We start from the raw sequence: 15,388 nt of genomic DNA on the forward strand, positions 1-15,388 counted from the left end.
TTCCTGTAACATAATCAATTTGGTGCCAAATGCATGAAGTGTTATCTTCGAGGTCTCTCAAAGCCATCCACTGTTCTCCATGCAGGAGAGTGTCACCAGGGCTGGCACAGATGGTTGCGCACTGCAGAAAGGCCACCACCCAAGCCATTACCTCTCACCTGTTCATGAAAATACCAACTCATCTCCTTCCCTTTTGGCCTCTCCAAGCCATTTTCCAACCCACAGCTAAAATGATCTCATTAAAATGCAAATCTAATCATGTTGTTCCTTTGCATAATTGCTCTGAGGGCGCAAGGTCTGGCCTCCGTCTCCCTGAGTCATCACCCATTATGTGTCCCTGGTGTCCCCGTGTGGCCTGGCTCTTTCCTTCATTTTCCACATCATCCTTCAGCTCCAGCCACTGTGGCCTTCCTGCAGCTGCCCAGGTGTGCCGCGCTCCAGTATTAGTCCATGTTCATGCTGCTGATAAAGACATACCCGAGACTGGGTCATTTATAAAGAAAACGAAGTTTAATGGATTCACAGTTCCACGTGGCTGGGGAGGCCTCACAATCATAGGGGAAGGCAAAAGGTATGTTTTACATGGCGGCAGACAAGAGAGACAGTGAGAGCCAAGCAAAAGGGGAAACCCCTTTTAAAACCATTGGATCTTGTGAGACTTATTCACTACCATGAGGACAGTGTGGGAGAAACAGCCCCCATGATTCAATTGCCTCCCGCTGGGTTCCTCCCTAAACTTGTGGGAATTATGGGAGATGAGATTTGGGTGGGGACACACCCAAACCATATCAGCTGGGTGTGGTAGTGTGCACCTGTAGTCCCAGGTACTTGGGAGGCTAAGGCAGGAGAATTGCTTAAACCCAGGAGGTGGAGGTTACAGGGAGCCAAGATCATGCCACTGCACTCCAGCCTAGGCGGCAGAGTGAGACTGCGACTCAAAAAAAAAAAATGGTTTGGTGAGCTAGGGATAAGGGTAGCCGGGCAGTGGGTGCTTGCTGCCAGTGGTGGGGTGAGAGATGAAATCCTAGGGAGCTGAAGCTATCCTCCTGTGCTGAGTCACTTCTGGGTGTGGCCACAGGAGCAGGAGGCAGGTCCACACAGAGCCAGGTGTTGAAAAGATATCTCAAAGGCCAATCTTAGGTTCTACAATAATGATGTTACCTGCAGGAGTAATTGGAGAAATTGCGTATCTTGTGACCTCCAGAACAACAGCTGGCAATTGTTTATATTTACAGATAGTAGAAATCAGGCTTCTCTGTCCTCCTTGCCTGCTGGTCTCTCATTAGCTTTACGAAGGCAGTTGAGTTTGGGGAAGAGCTATTATCATTTAAACTATAAACTAAAAGTCTCCCAAAGTTGGCCTAGTCTAATCCCAAGAATAATTAAGGCAGCTTGAAGGCTAAAGTCAAGAGGGGGGTTGGCTAGATCAGATCTCCCCTGCTGCCATAATTTTCTCTCTGATATAATTTTTGCAAAGGTGGTTTCAATTTGATGAATAAAATATTCTTTTAATTTGCATTTCCTTGGAAAAAGTGAACATTTCATATTTTGTAGCCATCTGTATGTCCTCACTGGTAACACTTTATGTCCCATGTCCTTTGTTCGTTCAGCCAGTCAAGTCTTAACATTTTAAAAATTCAGCTATATGAGGTTTTTGAAGATCTGTCTATCACACTTCATACAAATTATTTCTCCCAGTCTTTGCCTTTTGAGTTTATGTGATGTTTGATATATCAGATGGTTAAACATATTCTACAGTTAAGGATTTTTTGACCTTTCTTTTATGAGTTCTTACATGATGGTTCTGAAAGTGTGGTCTCTGGGGCTAGCAGCATTAGCAGCATCTAATGAAACTACCTTTGCAAAATTATGACTGAGACAGTGAAAGAGATCCAACTTAACTGACGCCATCTTGCTTCTAACCTCCAAGCTCTCCTTGTTCATTCCTGGGCGTAGGCTGAACTAACCTTGGGAGAAACTTAGTTTATAGCTTAAACAAAGACGGTAACAGCCCTTTCCCAAAGGCAGAACACTTCTTGCCTGGGGACTAGAATGCCTTTGTAGGACTAACATTAACCACAACATTAGATATTATGGTTTAGGAGCCATGCAGCTGGAGGCTACAAGATTCTGACCCTCCCTAAATTGCTTCTAAGGTCAGCGCTGGAGATATTTTGTAGACCCTGCATTTGATGGATCACTTGGCCCCACCCAGATCAATAAACTGGCTCATCTGATCTTGTGGTACCCACCCAGGAACTGAGAGCACAACAAGACAGCTCCAACTCCCTATGATTTCATCTCTGACCAGTCAGCATTCCTGGCTCACTGGCTTCTCCCCAACCCCACAAGTTGTCCTTAAAAACTCTGCTCCCCAAATGCTCTGGGAGACTGATTTAATAATAAAACTCCAGTCTCCCGCACAGCGGCTCTCTGTGAATTACTCTTTCTCTATTGCAATTCCCCTGTCTTGATTAATTGGCTCTGTCTAGGCAGTGGGCAAGGTGAACTCCTTAGATGGTTACACTAGGAGTCTTTTAGAAATGCAAATTCTACTCACTGAAGACCTACAATATCAGGATATCAGACACTCTGGGGCTGACCCCAGTCATCTGTATTAACAAGTGCTGCAGGAGATTCTGATGCCAAGGAAAGTTGTGGAAGCCACTAGTCAAGAAACAGCTTCCTTATGTAAGCCTTCTTCTGAGCATTTTGTTTCTCCTGATTTCGTTTTGGTATGTAATAGAACTCAATGATGCTTTTCTCCCAAACCCCCACTGATTTAGGGTGCTTCCTTTATCCTAAGTTTTATAAACATTCAGAGTTGCCTCTGTGCTTTCATTCTTTTTTAAAAGCTTGAGATAAAATTCACATACCATAAGATTCACCCATTTAAAGTATACAACATTTCGGGGAGCTGGGCATGGTGGCTCATGCCTGTGAATCCCAGCACTTTGGGAGGCTAAGAAGGGTGGATCACTTGACGCCAGGAGTTCAAGACCAGCCTGGCCAACATGGTGAAACCCTGCCTCTACTAAAAATACAAAAATTAGCCAGGTGTGGTGGCGCACGCCTATAGTCCCAGTTACTCAGGAGGCTGAGTCATGAGAATCGTCTGCACTCGGGAGGTAGGGGTTGTAGTGAGCCAGATTGTGCCACTCCACTCCAGCCTCAGTGACAGAGCCATACTCTATCTCAAAAAAAAAAAAAGTGTACACAACAGTTTGGGGACTTTCAGTATATTCAGACTTGTGCCAACATCACAGTGCTCCCACATTCTAATTTTAGTCATTTGCATCTTTTCTTTTGTTCCTGGTGAGTCTAACTAGAGGGTTGCCAATTTTGTTGATCTTTTCAAAGAATGAACTTACTATAATTTCACAGATTTTTCTCTATTGTTTCCTTCTCTGTATTTATTTCCACTCTAATGTTTATCATTTTCTTCATTTTGTTTGCTTTGGGTTTCGTTTGCTCTTCTTTCTCTAGTTTCTTAAGGTAGAATGTTAGGTTATTGATTTGAGATATATCTTCTTTTCAGTGTAGGCATTAACTAGAAATATCCCTCTAAGCACTGATTTAGTAGTATTCCATAAATTGTGGTGTTTTTATTTTCATCCATCTCAAAGTATTTCCTAATTTCCCTGGATGATCTGTTTTTTGACCCATTGATTATTTAAGATGTTTAAAAATGTTTACATATTTGTGAATTTCTTACATTTTTTTCTGTCGTTGATTTCTAATTTCATCCCATTGGTTGCAGAACATAACTTGTATATTTTCAGTCCTTTTTAATTTACTGAGACTTATTTTATAGTCTAACATATAGTCTATTCTGGAATGTTCCATGTGCCCTTGAGAATAATGTATTGCTATGTGGAGTGTTCTGTTATGCCTATTAGGTGGAATTAGTTCATAGTGTTGACCAAATCTTCCATTTCTTGCTGGTCTTCTGACCAGTCCTCCTATCTATTATTGGAAGTGGGGGATGTAAGTCTGTATTATTGTGGCCTTTCTTGTATACATTCTATCAGATTTTGCTTTATATATTTTGGGGCTCTATTTTTACATGCATGTATGTTTATAATCATTGTCTCTTTCTAGTAAATTGGTCCTCTTATCATTATAAAACATCCTTTGTTTTTAGTAGCAATTTTATCTTAAAGTCTCTACAGATTTTTTTCACGCTTGTAATCCCTGCACTTCGGGAGCCCAAGGCGGGTGGATAACGAGGTCAGGAGTTTGAGACCAGCCTGGCCAAGATGGTGAAACCCTGTCTCTACTAAAAATACAAAAATTGGCCGGGCATGGTGGCGTGCATCTGTAATCCCAGCTACTTGGGAGGCTGAGGCAGGAGAACTGCTTGAACCTGGGAGACGGTGGCTGCAGTGAACTGAGATCGTGCCACTGCACTCTAGCCTGGGTGACAGAATGAGACTCCATCTCAAAAAAAAAAAAAAAAAAAAAAAAGTCTCTACATATTTTTAATATTGCTATAGCCACTCCAGCTCTCTTTTGGTTACTGCTTTCATGGGATATTTTTCCCTCCTTTAACTTTCCACCTATTTGCCTTTGAATCTGAAGTGTATCTCTTATAGACAGCATATAGTTGGATTTTTAAACCATTTTATCATCTTTTTAAAATTTTAGATTCAGTGGGTACATGTGCAGGTTTGTTACAGGGGTATAGAGCACGACGCTCAGGTTTGAGGCATGATTAAATCCATCACCCAAGTAGTGAGCATAGTACTCAACAGGTTTGTTTTCAACCATTGCTCCCCTTCCTCCCTCCCCCATTTTGTAGTCCCCAGGGTCTATTGTCCCCATATTTATGTCCATGTGTACCAGTGAAAACAATGCAGTAATTGGTTTTCTGTCTCTGTATCAGCTCACTGAGTAATGGCCCCCAGCTTCATTCATGTTGCTGCAAAGGACATGATTCCATTCTGTTTTTATGGCTATGGGGTATTCCATGGTATATATGTACCACATTTTCTTTTTTTTCAGACGGAGTCTTGCCCTGTTGCCCAGGCTGGAGTGCAGTGCTGCAATCTCGGCTCACTGCAAGCTCTGCCTCCCGAGTTCACGCCATTCTCCTGCCTCAGCCTCCCGAGTAGCTGGGACTATAGGCATCCACCACCACGCCCAACTAATTTTTTGTACTTTTAGTAGAGATGGGGTTGCACCGTGTTAGCCAGGATGGTCTCGATCTCCTGACCTTGTGATCCACCCACCTCAGCCTCCCTAAGTGCTGGGATTACAGGCGTGAACCACCACGCCTGGCCTTTTTTATTTTTTTTTTTGAGACGGATTTTTGCTCTTGTCGCCCAGGCTGGAGTGCAGTGGCATGATCTCAGCCCACTGCAACCTCCCCCTCCCGGGTCCAAGCGATTTTCTGCCTCAGCCTCCTGAGTAGCTAGGATTACAGGCATCCACCACCATGCCCGGCGAATTTTTGTATTTTTAGTAGAGACAGAGTTTTACCATGTTGGCCAGGTGGCCTTGAACTCCTGACCTCAGGTGATCTACCTGCCTCAGCCTCCCAAAGTGCTGGGATTACAGACATGAGCCACCGTGCTTGGCCATCACATTTTCTTTATCCAATCCACTGTTAATGGGCATCTAGGCTAATTCCACGTGGTTTGTAATAGTGCCGCAACGAACACAGTTAATCCATTCTTTCATCTCTATCTTTTGATTGGGGTGCTTAATCCATCCACATGTACAGTTACCTATAAAGTAGAAGTAATGTCTGCAATTTTTACTATTTCTTTTTTTTTGATGTCTTATGATTATGCTGTTCTATTCCTCCACTGCTGTCATCTTTTGTATTCAACAGATATTTTCCATTGTATCTTTTAAAATTGTTATTTCCTTTACCGTATATATTTTAAATGTATTCTCTTAGTGGTTAGCCTGGGAATTACAATCAGCATCTTAAAACAATCTCTTCTGGATTCATATCCACTTAATTTCAATAGTGGCAGTCAAGAGTCACTCCAATACACCTTTTATTCTCTCCTCACTCCCTTGTGCTATTATTATCATACAAATTACATCTCTATATATTATAAGCCCATCAACACAGTTTTATAATTATTGCTTTAGGCAGCTGTCCTTTAAAACAGAAAAGTTACAAATAAAACTGTTTATATTGTCTTTCATCATACTTACATAGTTATGCTTACTTCTGCTCTTTATTTCTTCATCTGAATGCAAGCTAATGTCTGGTGTTCTGGCTGGGCACGGTGGCTCATGCCTGTAATCCCAGCACTCTGGGAAGCCGAGAGGTGGATCACCTGAGGTCCGGAGTTTGAGACCAGCCTGGCCAACATGCTGAAACCCCATCTCTACTAAAAATACAAAAATTAGCCAGGTGTGGTTGCAGGCGCCTGTAATCCCAGCTACTCGGGAGGCTGAGGCAGGAGAATCGCTTGAACCCAGCAGACAGAGGTTGCAGTGAGTCGAGATCAGACCACTGCACTCCAGCCTGGGTGACAGAGCGAGACTCTGTCTCAAAGAAAAAAAAAAAAAGTCTGGTGTCCTTATTAAAGCCTGAAAAAAATCCGTTTAGTACTTCTTTGGGGAAGGTCTGCTACTGACAAATTCTTTGTTTATCTGGCAATGTCTTCATTTCTCTATTAATTCTGAAAAAGGGTTTAACTAGATAGAAAATTTTTGGCTAACCATCTATTTATTCCTATCTTCTGGCCTCCATGTTTTCTGCTGAGAAGCCAGCTGCTAATTTTACTGAAGTTCAGTGGTTTATTTCGATAGATCATTTTCAGTTTGTGGTGAAATTCCGGTTGATTGTCAGAATTCTCAAATTGGTTTATTTTAGTTGTATGGCACATATTTTCATTGTTTTAGAGGGAGAGAGAGTTCACTGAGGTCCCCACTCTGCCTTTTTGGAACCGATCTTGTTTCATTTTAATGATTTAGGCAGCACATTTTAACATCTTATAAACCAACTTTCACTTCATAGTTATTCTTTTCCGAAAATTTCTTAACTATTGTCTGTTCGGCTAATTTTTCAGTTGAATGTTAGAATCATTTGCTTAAGCTCCAAAAAGAAATTCTGATAGAATTTGGGATGTTATTTTGCAAACAAATCACCTTCTTAGAACATTCAGGTTTCCCATTCGCTCCCTTTTTTTTTTTTTTTTTTTGAGATGGAGTCTCACTCTGTCCCCCAGACTGGGGTGCAGTGGCGCGATCTCGATCTCGGCTCACTGCAAGCTCTGCCTCCCGGATTCACGCCATTCTCCTGCCTCAGCCTCCCAAGTAGCTGGGACTACAGGCACCCACCACCATGCCCAGCTAATTTTTTGTATTTTTAGTAGAGATGGGGTTTCACCGTGTTAACCAGGATGGTCTCGATCTCCTGACCTCGTGATTCACCCGCCTCAGCCTCCCAAAGTGCGGAGTTTACACGCGTGAGCCGCCGCACCTGGCCTCGCTCCCATTTTTATATTGTTCAGCAAACTTACTGAATGTTTTCACGTAGATTGCATTGTATTTTCCTTAGACATTTCAAATGTTCTGTTGTGACTGTGAACTGGGTTTAATGTGCTGTTACTTTAAATATGAATCAATACATCAGTATTTCCTGGGATGAAAGAAAAATACTCATTTAGGTACCTAAAGTTAATGGAATCAGAGGCCAGGCACGGTGGCTCACGCCTGTAATCCCAGCACTTTGGGAGGCTGAGGCGGGCAGATCACAAGGTCAGGAGATCAAGACCATCCTGGCTAACATGGTGAAACCCCGTCTCTACTAAAAATACAAAAAATTAGCCAGGCGTGGTAGTGGACGCCTGTAGTCCCAGCTACTCGGGAGGCTGAGGTAGGAGAATCACTTCAACCTGGAGGTGGAGGCTGCAGTGAGCCGAGTTGCACCACTGCACTCCAGCCTGGGCAACAGAGTGAAACCCCCTCTCAAAAAAAAGACTTGGTGACTTCAAGAAAGATAACAGTTCTGTGCTACTTTGTCACTATCCCATCTCTTGACTTAGTTTTATATATATATTTGGTATTTAGTATCTGTCCCCAGTACCTGGCACAGAGCTTTTGAAAACAATTAGCATACACAGATAGCCTCTTCAATCTCCAGGTGAATTTAGGATGAACTATATATGACATGGTGCTGTAAATTCTTCTACTTGTGGACTATTTTGGTGACCAACTTTCTGTCTCTGCAGTCTCTTAAGCAGACTGACTATGATGCGTGTCACATTCAAGTTTGATTGTGTAATAAAACAGTTTTCTTTCTGTTCAAAAAAAAAAAAAAGAAAGAAAGAAACCCTTGCAATCTCCTGACTGACAGGGATGCTGGGTGTATCTTTTATCCTCATATTTGCTTTTTGACCCAGCTCCTGCCATCGAGCTCCAAATCTCTTGGAATGTCCTAGGTTACAGGAGCATCTTTTGTTCTAATGAAGTGGGCTTGCTCCTGGTGCGCTCCTGGATGGAGGCTGGCCACCAGGAGGACCAACATGATTAGAAGATCGGAACTTTCAGTCCCACCCCCAATCTGCCGGGATGCCTACATGATGAAGCTTCTGTAACAACCACTAACTATGGCACAAGGGAGCTTCCAGAGTGGTAAATACGTCAACATGCTGGGAGGGTGGCACAACTCAACTCCCCAGGGACAGAAGCTTCTGTGCCCAGGATCTTCCCAGACCTCGCCCTCTGTATCTTTTCATCTGCCTGTTCATTTGTATCCTTTAACATATCCTAATAAGCTAGGCGCGGTGGCTCAAGGCTGTAATCCCAGCACTTTGGGAGGCTGACGTAGGCGGATCACTTGAGGTCACGAGTTCAAGACCAGCCTGACCAACATGGTGAAATCCTGTCTGTACTAAAAATACAAAAATTAGCCAGGCATGGTGGCTCATGCCTGTAATCCCAGCTACTTGGGAGGCTGAGGCACATGAATCGCTTGAACTCAGGAGGCAGAGGTTGTAGTGAGCTGAGATTGTACCACTGCATTCCGGCGTGGGCAATGGAGGAAGACTGTCTTAAAAAAAAATCCTAATAAATCAGCAATAGTAAGTGAATTGTTTTCTTGGGTTGTTGGCTACTCTAGCAAATTACTGAACCTAAGAATGGGGTTCCTCTGACTTATAGAGGAAGAACCTCTGATTTATGCCCATGTCAGACAGAAGCTGTGGGTAACCTGGGGACCCTCTACCTGCAACTGGTGTGTGAAGTGAGGCGCAGTCTTGTGGGACTGAGCCTTTTTTTTTTTTTTGAGATGGAGTCCTGCTCTGTCACCCAGGCTGGAGTGCAGTGGTGCAATCTCAGTTCACTGCAACCTCCGCCTCTCAAGTTCAAGCCATTCTCCTGCCTCAGCCTCCTGAGTAGCTGGGATTACAGGTGCCCACCACTACGTCCGGCAAATTTTGGTAATTTTAGTAGAGATGGGGTTTCACCATGTTGGTCAGGCTGGTCTCCAACTCCTGACCTCAGGTAATCTGCCTGCCTTGGCCTCCCAAACAGAGCAAGACTCTGTTGCAAAAAAAAAAAAAAAAAAAAAGTGCCCAGTTTTCAACTGGGTAGGTAGATTATATATCTATGAATTTTAATTCGGCATAGAGGATAGAGTTACAAAAGGTGGGTCTAACAGGGTTTAGAACTGCAGGGCTAGCCGGGCACGGTGGCTCATGCCTGTAATCCTACCACTCTGGGAGGCCGAGACAGGAGGATCACCTGAGGTCAGGAGTTCAAGACCAGCCTGGCCAACATGGTGAAATCCCATCTCTACTAAAAATACAAAAATTAACCAGGCGTGGTGGTGCATGCCTATAATCCCAGCTATTCGGGAGGCTCAGGTAGGAGAATCACTGGAACCCAGGAGGCAGAGGTGACAGCGAGCCAAGATTACACCATTGCATTCCAGCCTGGGTGACAGCGAGACTCAGTCTCAAAATAAATAAAAAATAAATAAATTAATTAAATAACTGAAAGAGTATAATTGGATTGGTTTTCGAACAAAGGATAAATGCTTGCGGGGATGGAGACCCCATTCTCCATGATGTGCTTATTACTCATTGCATGCTTGTATGAAAACATCTCACGTACCCCATAAATATATGCACCTACTATGTACCCACAAAAATTAGAATAAAAATTCAAAAAAAGAAAACTCATGCTGTAAGTCTTTACAAAAGATTATTTTACTAATTCAATTTTTGCATAAAAGACTGTTAAAAGAACTTGCTAACTTGAAAACAATTTTGAGTATTTATGATCCTTCCAATTTGAAAACGGCTGAACCTGAAAGAACAGATTGTGCAAAGCAGCGAGGGCCACAGGAGCGAAAGACGACGGAGACCCGCCATCTGGTCGTGATATGAGGCCCGGACAGTGACTTCCTAAACAAAAACAAATGATCCTCTTCAGTCCAAAGTGTGTTGGTGAGACTAATGACTCCCTGCCCTCACATGGCCACTCCTCTTATAGCAGACAGCTTCGCTCCGCTGCAGCCCTGCGGTCTGCGGTAATTTACACGGGAATGAGATGAGATCTAGCAGTTTTAGATCCGAGGCAATTTTGTGAAGGGTTGGTAATAAGCCAAAACTCAGTCTATGCAGTATTTAAAAATAATTGAGAGTTGTGACAACTTCGATTCTTTTCAGGAGGTGCTGTCTTAAGATAGAGGAAAGGGATCAAGCTCTTATCTTAGAAGGCGCAGACGCGTTTAGCTCAGGGTAGTGGAATTCAATGCTAAGTGGCTGCTCCGTGAAATCCAAGGGCCCAGTGAGAGGAAGAAGCCCAGAGATTTCTGCCTTGTCTGACACTCTTGGGACTGGCATTCTGGCAGCTCTTACAAGTCATAATACAAAACGATCAGTTAAATTCTAATAATGACCGTGTAGTTCCTCCCCAAAATAATTTTCCTCTTAGAAGTAAAATCAGGAAAGGGGCTGAGTTCTGAAAAGAAACACTGGGGCTATGGCCCAGGCCCCCTGAGTGTGGATGCTGTCCCCGTGTCCCCGTGTTTACTGCCTTATCATCTCCTTTGTGTGAAAGTATAATTTATGTAATTCGTCCTTGGAAGAATCACAGTGGTGTTCAAGAAACTTTTGAGGCCATCCAAGTTTTTGTCCTTCAGTACCTTGAAATCAGATAATCTCAACATCCAGAAATAGCCTTTGATTTGTTCTTTCTCTGATGTCTTGTGTCCTTGGGATCAAAGCCTCTTTCATTGGCACCAAATAATGCCCAGTGAGGAGTTCTGGCCATATAATCCTTTGCGCTGAACGTTTTTGATCCACCACTATCTTCATATTCCTGGATGAGCTCCTGGAAGCGGTTATAATCGATCCACGTCCACCATTCACCACCAATTTTAAACTGGAAAGAAAAAAATGTGTCAAGTCAAGACAGAAGTAAAAACATCCCTAGGAAAAAAAATGAATGCTTTTAAAAATCATGAACAAGTCTGATCTTTTCTATCACATCAAAAAAAACCAAAAACAAACACAAAAAAACCTCTTTCATGGTCCAGACATGACTTCCTATCAAAGCAAGATGAGCTACAACCACAGGAGAGCTTCCTTTACCTTGGGCCTGCAGTCTTGCTGGGCCCCGAAGACAAGTCAAGTTTATCTCGAGCAGTCAAGAAGTCACGCTGACACAGGGTTAAATGTTTCGGTGTTACCATGTGGCTAATTCCAACTCACTCTAATTCCTGCTGTTGCCGCTTATGATCGGTTACAAATTTTCAAGGCTGTGTTAACAGCACCTCGTGGAATCCTTTTTAGACTCAACTTGGCTTGAGGTATTAGTGAAGGTTTTATCAATAACTTCTAATTCAAAAATGCTAACTAAATGACTCAAACTAGCTTTTCTGGCCTAACATGGATACGATATCTCATTAGCGGAAAGCCTGAAGAATTTCAGTTCAGTAAGAGTACAAAATCCAATTTGTACTCTCTTAAGAAAATTGCTTCTCAAAAGTCACGGTGGAATAATGACCTGGAATGAAGAAAACAGAAAGCTGAAGAGGCTCGTAAGGAAATACTAATTGAACTGTGAAGGCTTTTAATTCAAAGCATTTGTTTGGCATTCATTTGTGTAAATGTATTAACTAATACGCTGATACCTGACTCAAAAACAGACAAGTACTTGTCATGCCACTGTCTTTTAAAAAACTCTGACTGACAGCCGGGCACGGTGGCTCATGCTTGTCATCCCAGCACTTTGAAAGGCCGAGGCGGGTGGATCACCTGAGGTCAGGAGTTCAAGACTAGCCTGGCCAACATGGTAAAACCCCATCTCTACTAAAAATACAAAACTTAGCCGGGCGTCGTGGTGTGTGCTTATAATCCCAGCTACTTAGGAGGCTGAGACAGGAGAATCGCTTGAACCCGGGAGGTGGAGGTTACAGTGAGCCAAGACCATGCCACTGCACTCTAGCCTCAGTGACAAGAGTGAAATTTCGTCTCAAAAATAAAAATAAAAAAACTCCAACTAACCAAATGAACTAAGGAACAATTTCCTGTTCTAGCCACAAAAAAAAAAAAAAAAAAAAGAAAAAAAAGAAAATATATAGGCTCCTGAATTTAGAATATTAAAATATGCTGAATTTAAATGACATCTGATTTTTTACCCACTAGCTAAGAGCTTTCTAGGGGGAAAATGCTGACTGCGTGGAAAAGTTTAATTACTCTAAGAATTAGAAGTTTTCTTGTAATAAGACCATTCTTGGAAATGATGCCTCAAGGGCTCTGTGAACTCTGCAACCCACGATGTAAAATTTATATCTCACCATCATTTTCTCTCCCGAGACAGACTGTCCCTGAAGTGTTGTCTATTGTTGTGGAAGCAATCACTGTCATTCCCAGGCACTGAGCCTCAAAAATCGCAGAGTCAAAGGTGACCTCCTTTTCCCTGGCCCCTCACACCTCCATCGATTCTCCCTGGGCAGCACTTTTGCTGCCAGTGGCGTGACTTGGTCACGCAGGCCCTTCCTCTGGGCCACGGCCACCGTCTTCCAGCTGACTGACTTTCTGATTCCAGCTGTGGCTTCTCTCAACTTCCCATAGACGGCCTGAGACTGTGCCGACAGCAGAAATGATTCCCATGATCCTGAATGTAAAGTCTGAGTATCAAATCTGCATCTCTTCATGAGCTGTGGCCCTCTCAGGTGACACCCATGCTGTTCCCTCTGTCTAACTCACATGTCCTTCGTCCTTTGCTCTGGGAAGTCTTCCTAAATCCTGTTAGTTCGGTTGCAGTGAGATAGTTCCCGTGTTAGACAGTTTCTGTCAGTTTTCCGGCCACAGGACCTCACTGTCCTGAATGTCCACAGACACTATAATGGCCCCTGCATTTTCCTCCTGCATTCCACCCCACTACACCTGCTGGCTCTGTGAATATATGAACTTAACAACATATGCCGTCACCCAGGACATGCGAGGGCCCAGCCCTTCTTCCTCACCTCTTAACAAAGCTAGAAAAGCATAGAAAGAATCAAAATTCCACCCTTTCTACTGACATCTTGAGACACGATGGGATTTTGCTGCTACTGGCTCCACAGAGTGGAAGGGACTGCTTCACTGTGTATTCGTGACAGAGGCACGACACTCACCCTTGACCGAGCCTGGGGTGACTGACATGACATTAACATGTAATTCAACATGTATGACAGTCAAATGAGGCCAAAAATGATGATCCATCCATCAACATGGGCCAACTGGGCCAACTATGGACCTGGCCTAGTCACATACATTTCGAAAATTATTAATACAACATAGCATGTATAGTAAGTGAGGTTATGTACAAGGCACTTGGGGAATACAGGGACATGTGCGATAAATCACACAAGCTTGGTCCTGTAGAGGAGTCTTTTTAGGGATCCCAGCGTTGCTTGCTGAAAGAAAGAGATGATCATACTCTCTTCTTCCCTATTTGTGTCCCTTTGGTGTTTCGATTTCTAGGTCTGAAGTCTGACCCCTCTGGTTCATAATCCTGATGCTCCTTCACCCTCAAACTCTAACATGATCATTTGCCATGGGTGTTCTAAGAGAAAGGATTAGTTTGAGCAATACAATAGGCAATTTTTTTTTTAACCATACCTACAGTCAAAAATATACTTTATATCTCGATCTAGTACACGCAAATATACACACACAAGCTGGGAATACAACTTTCACAAAACTGCAGGCAATGCATTTCATACTGCTGGCTGCAACTCACAAAACCAACTTCCTAACTTCTAATGCAGTTTGAAAACTTCTGCACTAAAAGATCTGGTTTCTTTTGACTCTAAAACTCTACTCTGGTTTAAAATGGAAGAAATCTCAGTTGCACAGGTAGGACAACTGTAAGCTAAAATCTGACAACTTACTGCCCTGATTCCCAAAGGCTAAAAAAACTAACTGGAAGACCAAGTAAATGCTGGACAAAGCAGGAGTATTAGCTCAGGCTGCTGTAACAAAATGCCATAGTGTGGGTGGCTGAAACAACAGAAAATTCTTTTCTCACAGTTCTGCAGGCTGGAATTCCAAGGTTCTGGCTAACTCAGTTTCTGGTGAGGGCTCTCTTCCTGTCTTTGCAGGCGGCTGCCTTCTTGCTCTGTCCCACATGGCCTTTCCTTGGTACATGTACATGGAAAGTGAGTGAGCAAGTGACTTGAGCCTTCTCATGTCTCTTCTTCTTCTTCTTTTTTTTTTAAGAGATAGGTTCTCACTCTAACACCCAGGCTGGAGTGCAGTGGTGCAACTATAGCACACTACAGCCTCAATCATGTGGGCTCAAGCCATCCTCCCACCTCAGCCTCCTGAGTAGCTGAGACTACAGGTACATGTCACCATGCCCAGCTAATTTTAAAATTTTCTGTAGAGAAAGGGTCTAGCTATTTTGCCCAGGCTGCTCTTGAACTCCTGGCCTCAAGTGATCATCCCACCTTGATTTCCCAAAATGCTAGGATCACAGGGGTGAGCCACCGCACCCAGCCCTGATGTCTCTTCTTATAAAGACACTGATCCTATCAGATCAAGGTTTACCCTTATAACCTCATTTAATCCCAGTTGCTTCCTTTGAAACCCCATCTCCAAATACAGCCGCACTGGGAGTTAGGACCTCAACCTATGAATCTGGGAGGGGGGCCACAAACATTCAGTCCTTAAGAGTAAGTTATTCTGAAATGAATGGAGCCACTAGACCCAAAAGACAAAACTGAACCACATGTGCCTCCTCTCAGGGGCAATCTGAGACGAATCATACTGAATAATCACAGCTCAGAAAAAATCAAAGTGTTCCATCTAAAAGGCAGAAGCTGAAAGAGCAAAATTTGGTATGATTGACACACAAACAGCGCTGAGAGACAGCTGCATAAACAGAGGCATGAAACCCCAAATTGTAAAATCTGAGGTTAAGT

The 15,388-nt window shown here is 43.2% G+C and overlaps 1 protein-coding gene across 1 annotated transcript in view; it reads right to left on the bottom strand.

Annotated features, from left to right (window-relative positions):
- Window positions 1–10,156: 10,156 nt before the first annotated feature.
- The window catches only part of LOC703026 (S-adenosyl-L-methionine-dependent tRNA 4-demethylwyosine synthase TYW1), a 250,211-nt gene continuing 244,979 nt past the window's right edge, over window positions 10,157–15,388 (bottom strand). The window contains exon 16 of the mRNA XM_015133369.3: window positions 10,157–11,358. Coding sequence (XP_014988855.1) covers window positions 11,137–11,358 — 222 coding nt within the window. The 3' untranslated portion in view covers window positions 10,157–11,136. The remainder of the gene's footprint in view (window positions 11,359–15,388) is intronic.

This window comes from Macaca mulatta, chromosome 3, assembly GCF_049350105.2.
Source record: "Macaca mulatta isolate MMU2019108-1 chromosome 3, T2T-MMU8v2.0, whole genome shotgun sequence".
NCBI lineage: Eukaryota > Metazoa > Chordata > Mammalia > Primates > Cercopithecidae > Macaca > Macaca mulatta.